General features: G+C 41.8%; 1 protein-coding gene across 1 annotated transcript; it reads right to left on the bottom strand.

Moving 5' to 3' along the window:
* Positions 1-207: 207 nt before the first annotated feature.
* LOC131968942 (leucine-rich repeat-containing protein 3-like) lies at positions 208-5962 on the bottom strand. The gene is made up of 2 exons (XM_059330018.1): positions 5705-5962; positions 208-2553 (listed from the first exon to the last, which is right to left on the bottom strand). The coding sequence occupies exon 2, from the start codon at positions 2484-2486 to the stop codon at positions 1629-1631; it is 858 nt and encodes a 285-aa protein (XP_059186001.1). The 5' UTR covers positions 2487-2553; positions 5705-5962; the 3' UTR covers positions 208-1628.
* Between the last annotated feature and the right edge of the window lie 302 nt (positions 5963-6264).

The raw sequence follows: 6264 nt of genomic DNA, 5'->3' as shown, positions 1-6264 counted from the left end.
GTCACGTCTTATTCTATGTCTTCTTATTAACAATGTCTGTTCCATGCTTGTATATGCAAAAATCAATTCCAATTACCGTCTTGAAACTACTATTTACGTCAGTTGTGTAATGAGCAACGCCATCCATTGATGATACATCCTTTATTACAGTGGCACTGCTCAAAACAGGTGGGAATGCGGAATGTATAGCACCAAGAGTGCTCCTGAAAAGAGCTACATTAAGAACCAAACCTAAGTTGGTGCAAATGGGGTAAGACTGAATACACAAGCTCTTGTTGGGAACCACTGTCCTAAACAAAAATTAAATGCTGCTCACTATAAAGTTAAAAGAGGCCTTTTAGCGTCATTATGTTGCAGCAAAGAATGAAAAGCACTCATACATTAACCACACAATGCAGCCTGCCCTCAGAGAATAATGCTCCACATATTGCCTCAGTGAATATGAACTCAAGTGAAATTAAAAATGTTGGCTGTTAATCCAGTCAGGTTTTGTTCCGTATTCAGGGCAGTATACACACCAGAAATGGCATTAAGCTTAACATTGCAGGCGATAAATGTACCAGCTGAGAAAATTATTCCATTTATTATCAAAGTGTTTTGCTTATTTTTCCAGTGGCTTGGGAAAAAAAATCAATTATGGCAAAGCCTATGTGGAAAATGGGAGACAGAACGATTTGTACACAGCAATCAGTGCAGAGAGGACTGAAAAGCAGGACTCAAGAGATTAATTAAAGCTATACTAACAGCTTCTCTCAGGATAAATGGCTACACTAATCTAATTTATGACAACCATCCATTTCTAAATCTGGCTGAAACTTCTTTGTACAAATCAGTGACACACTGTGTGTACACTAAGCTGTCCAGATATTTTAGAGCTGATTGCCGCAGCTCAGAGACAAAACAGTTCACCTCGAGCTCTGATGGCGGGAGTAAATTTAGATCAGCAGTTGCAATGGCACAGAAACCACTGTGGCTTTGTGGTCCTGTATTTGGAGAGCCTTAAATAGCATCTGTGCAAAATCATCGATATCAAAGTAAAAAATGGCCCGTAACAGTGTATGGAAACTCCACATACGCAAAAAACACAGAAATGACACAGGCAATTAGTTGAGGACACACATTTGAGTTTGCACTCTCCTTTCTACCTGATACACACACTGCTGCTGATTAGTGGCTTTCAAGTGTTCATTAAGGGTCACTTGTTCAAAGACTCCTAATTAGCTCTTAATGAAAGATAAAAGACCACAGTATGGGGCATGGTGGGAGAAGAAAAGAAAGGGAAAGAGGGAGTACAGAGGGAGACAGAAGGTTATGAAGTTCAAAGAATTTTCTTTCCTTTTTCCACACTCTTATTTCATGCTTTCCTCTCCTGCTGAGTATATCAAATATTTTTCATTAAATCATGAAACAAGAGGTAAAGAAATATTTCTTTAAAATCGTGGTAAGGGGGCTCAGTTGTAATAAATATAAAGAAATATCACAATCACAAAACACAGCTGTAAAAGGTTCTTCTCCTTTGGATCAGAATCTTCCAGTAGCTCCACACAGCATCTTGAAGTTCATCAGTCATTCTCCATAAAAATGCCCTTTGCTTATTATTTCCATTTCATTTACAGCTGAGCAGGAGTTTAGAAGCCAGTGCTCAGAGTATCTGTCTCTGTGGGGGTCTTGCGTGGGCTGGGCAAACTCTTCAGGTACTCCAAATGCCTGCGGGCCTCTGCTTGGTTCTGCCTCACGTAGTACACTACGTACACAATGACCATGAAGAACCATACGAACATTGTCACCAGCATGGCTACGTCAGTGGTTTTCCTCTGCAGGCTGCAGAAATTCACCCCAGAATCCAACAGTTTGACCAGCGGTTGACCTGCGTGCTCGCCCTGAGACCCCGGGTCCTCCCACCTGCTGCCCTCGCCCACGCCCCGCACCGAGCTCTCACACACGATCCCGTTCACCGTCTCGGGCTCCAGGTTCACAGTCTCCATCAGCTCCTGGAGGGTGCAGTCACAGTGCCATGGGTTGTGGTAGAGGCGCATCTTGGCGCGCGTGGAGCCGAACTCCTCCCTGCTGGCCTGCCTCAGCTGGTTGTGCGAGAGGTCCAGCAGGCGCAGCTCGGGGCCCAGATGCCGCAGGGCCCCTGAGGCGAGCGAGTCGATTCGGTTGTGGGACAGGTACAGGTCCCGCAGGTGGAGCAGGTCGCTGAAGGCACTCTCTGGAATGTTCCGGATGTAGTTGCGTTCCAGGTGGAGGGAGACGGTTTCCGGTGGGATGCCCTCTGGGATCTCCCGCAGCCCGGCGTCTGAGCACAGCACTGTGGCCGTGTCCCAGGAGCAGTGGCAGCTGTCCGGGCACTGTGGGGACACTTGGCCCCACAGAGCCGAGAACAAGAGCAAGACGCGCAGCCATGAATGAAGATCCACTCCCTCACCTCTCCGTCTTTTTCCACTGACGCTGGTACATCTCTCCTCACACCAGCCTGTGCACATCGCCTCACCATAGCCCCCTGACACACACCAGGTCCCAATCTCACACACACGGTCGCACCAGGAGGATCTGAGAAAATGAGAGAAAAAAGGGTCAGTCTGGAAAAGATGACTCTCTCCATCTCTGTCACTCATATACAGTCAGAGCCTGACAGGAGAGATTATCTTGTTGAGGAGCAGGAGGAGGAGGAGGAGAAAAAGGTCAGTGGGTAAAGAGATAGACAATGAAATAAGCTTAAGCTGGTTTACCTGATAAATACGCTCCTGCATGGAGAGACACTGTTACACAAACGTACCAAAACATGTCAGAGGACAACCGTTTCTGTGCAAAAGAAAAAACAACCCTTGTTTTTCACAGCGGTGAGTCATTTAACCCTGTGTTACAAGGTGTTGCCACATGACAACAATTACTTTATCTCAATTTTTCTAGAAGGCAGTAATATAAAAGACATGTTTTCACTGCACTCTACACTGAGCCCCTTTCACACTTGCAGTCTACTCCTGAAATGTTCAGGGACATTTCCTGCATCAGGTGATATGTGAATATTAGCAAGGATCCATTTTCAGGGAAATGTGCACCGCCAGTTTCTTACCTCAAGACCTTGTAACATTTCAGGTAAAATGGCGGTGTGGTCATGTTGTTTATGGAAGCAGAAACATTATAGAGACAAGCATGTAAAGGCTTAGTCTGATGAGGATACATTTACATGGAACAAGCAAACCAATCACAAACTCAACTGAATCCGTGACTTGATTATGGTTTAGTATTCAGCTTTCTTGTGTGAATCTTTGTCTTCAAACAAGCACTTTTCTTCCAAGAATAGATGGATGGTGGACAGTTTAAAAAATAAAAAAGAGACATCCTCTCTGTCTGCACAGAGGGTGAAAATGATAGGCAGCTGTCTGGAATAGTTAGAGATGCTATTGTATTGTGAGATAAAATGACAGATATTTTATGTGAGCTTGACATAATGAGACAGAAATCCCAAGATGAAAACTCTCTGCATTGCCATGACATGAGATGGAAATGTTCCTGGATGTAGTGCATGTGCGAACAGTGAAAATCACCAAGGGTGCCTGAAAGGTTATTCCAGTAACCTACCACGTACAATGCATGGAAGTGGCTTTATATGACTCATAATTGATCACATACATGATCAGAAAATCCTGTCTGCACTGCCTTTTTCCATGGACACGTGACACTGAGAAGGTCATGATGAAAGGGCTCCTAAAGCTGACTCATTGTTCCATATTTAGGCAAAATTTCTTCAAGATAAATATTTAAATGATATCTGTAGTAAGTTAACTTTTAATTTTTATGATTAAAACAAGTTTAGATGGAATAAGTTTTTTATAAAATGGTCTAATTAAGTTGTTAGGCATTAATGGCAACTATATGCACTATGGAAGTGAACTGACTGTTTGGGGATCAACAGTTTGATTCTTTTTTTAGGTTTTTATTTAGATTGAGACATTTTTAACTGTACCATGTAATCTGGAATAAAACGTGCACCTTTTGAAAACTGAGGGAATTGCGATATCCCACCCAAATTATATGTTTGTTCACTTTGGTGTATTCCTTTTCAATAAGAAAGTGATAAGTAATAAAAAGAAACATTAAAACATTTGTATTATGTCAAAGTAATTCATGCAATAAAGGGCTAAGAGTGACAACTCTTGTATTTCTGCATTAAAAACACATAAATCATTACAGATGCTTATCTGGAGTCCTTCCTCCTGCCATCTTTTGTGTTTCTCCAATTCAGAAGAAGAAGAAAAGCATCACATTACACTCATCAATACATGCTCATCTCATTTATCCTTCTATTTATTTTCCCGTGATGCCATGGCTCCTTAATCATATTCCATGGGTGGAGATAGAGTGCCCTGGATGGAGGATATGGGGGTGGGATCGATAGCCCAACTATTGCCTGCTACACTATTAACGGCAAGAACATCAATCCTGCCTCTGTCCCACCGTGTCGATAAGTGACAGAGCTAGGGACAAAAAATAAATAAATAAGGCAGCAGTGGTCTGGGTTTTAGCATGTGCTCGGAGCTCCTGCAGCGAGGAGGCAAAAGTTAAGAAGAAAAAAAGCAATCTGGCTAGACTGAGCATCCTGTGGGCAAAACCACTGGAGAATAAATTACATGTGTTAAGTGTGTTAGGATATCTAAGAGCTGCTTAGCCTCGTCTGACTCACTTTATTTTAATCTACAGTATGTGGGTCTGTAAAGTGTGTCATTTCAGTTTGTCCAGACAATCCAATCAGGTGCATTTTATGGTGAGCTGTGAAAGCTTTATTGTTCTTGTTCCAAGATATAAATCACAATACACTCTTTAAATCTGATTAAAAGACAGCCCTGCTTTTTTACCTGTTCTTTATAATAGTATCATTGTGTCTCTATCCTCCTGCACATACAGCATATACATAATAACAATGGCCTAGATTTGATTGATTTACCTGAAAGTGACAGACAGACAGACCTGTTATGTCCATTAAGTGCTCCAGTGTGAGGATTTAGTTCACCACTCATTAACCGCTCTGTTATTAACATACTGAATGCAGATGCATGCAAATCCCCAATTAAGAAAAAAAATAATCATCTGCTGAATAATTATAAATGGGAATGAGAGAGTGACTCCCAAAGCAAATACAGATGGCACTATGGTTACAGCTGATGATTGCACTTTCCAATTCAGTGTTATTTTTGATACATCCCTGCCTATTTGCTAAAGTAAATGACATCGTTTTAAATAGAAAAAAACCCGAGTCTCGCTGTGCTCTGAGTCTGAGTTCATCTCCGGTGTCACATCTTGATTTTTCTAACGTTAACCTGCATTTAAGTGACAACATTTCCGAGGAAATCTCATTTGGACTATAAATGACATTAACCTGGAGGGGAAGCAGGTCAACAGCACGGATCGGGAGGCAGTGACACCCGGATAACAGCTTTTTAAAATATATATATATATATATATATATATATATATATATATTAGCGAAAGCAAAACATGCACATTTTTGCAACTTTTGAATCATTTTTTTAAAGAAAGCCTCGTTAGGCTCTTATGAAAAAGTTAATGCAATCAAAAAAAGGATAAATCCACGAGTATAACCGGCTGCAGCTACAATATACTCACTAATTATTTCCCAAGATTCTCTATGAGAATTAAACAGAAACTAACTACGGAAATAAATGGATGTATACAAACTTACCTGTAAATTTAGTTTCCTGTGAAGTTTCAAATCCAAAAAACGGGGGAAAAAAGATGCTTATTTAGACTCCGGGTGTAGTTTTTCCGTGGATTTGTCCTGACGGCAGACTGGAGATCATCTTCTCCTACAGTGGAGGGAAACGTTTCAAAGAAGGAAAAACTATGTGAGGAGCGTCAGTAGTAGTGGGTCCGTGGTTTGTCGCCGGCAGACGGCTTCATCATTGCCTGTCGAAACAGGGGGTAGTTATAGCAACAAAGATGTGGGGCAAACTCTCGCTCTCTCTCTCTCTCTCTCTCTCTCTCTCCCTCCCTCTGTGTGTGTGTGTGTGTGTGTGTGTGTGTGTGTGTGTGTGTGCGTGTAAGACAAAGAAACGTGAGGTGTGTCAGTCCTTCTGGTCCCCACTGTGGCTGTCATCTGTCTCTCGTGTTTCTGAGAAGACATTGGTTACCTTCATATGAGATATTAACTTAATTATCTATAAGGTGTAATTCAATTATTTCAGTTGTCTCTTCCTGCAAAATCTGATTGAATTCCGGGCAGGTACAGGTGAAGAGACAAAC

This window comes from Centropristis striata, chromosome 3, assembly GCF_030273125.1.
Source record: "Centropristis striata isolate RG_2023a ecotype Rhode Island chromosome 3, C.striata_1.0, whole genome shotgun sequence".
NCBI lineage: Eukaryota > Metazoa > Chordata > Actinopteri > Perciformes > Serranidae > Centropristis > Centropristis striata.
The sequence above is the reverse complement of the archived record's forward strand: the minus strand, read 5'-3'. Positions and strand labels throughout refer to the sequence as shown.

What these genes read in the sequence shown, in the direction of transcription:
- LOC131968942 (XM_059330018.1), bottom strand. Translation starts at nt 2,486, where the DNA reads ATGTGCACAGGCTGGTGTGAGGAGAGATGTACCAGCGTCAGTGGAAAA.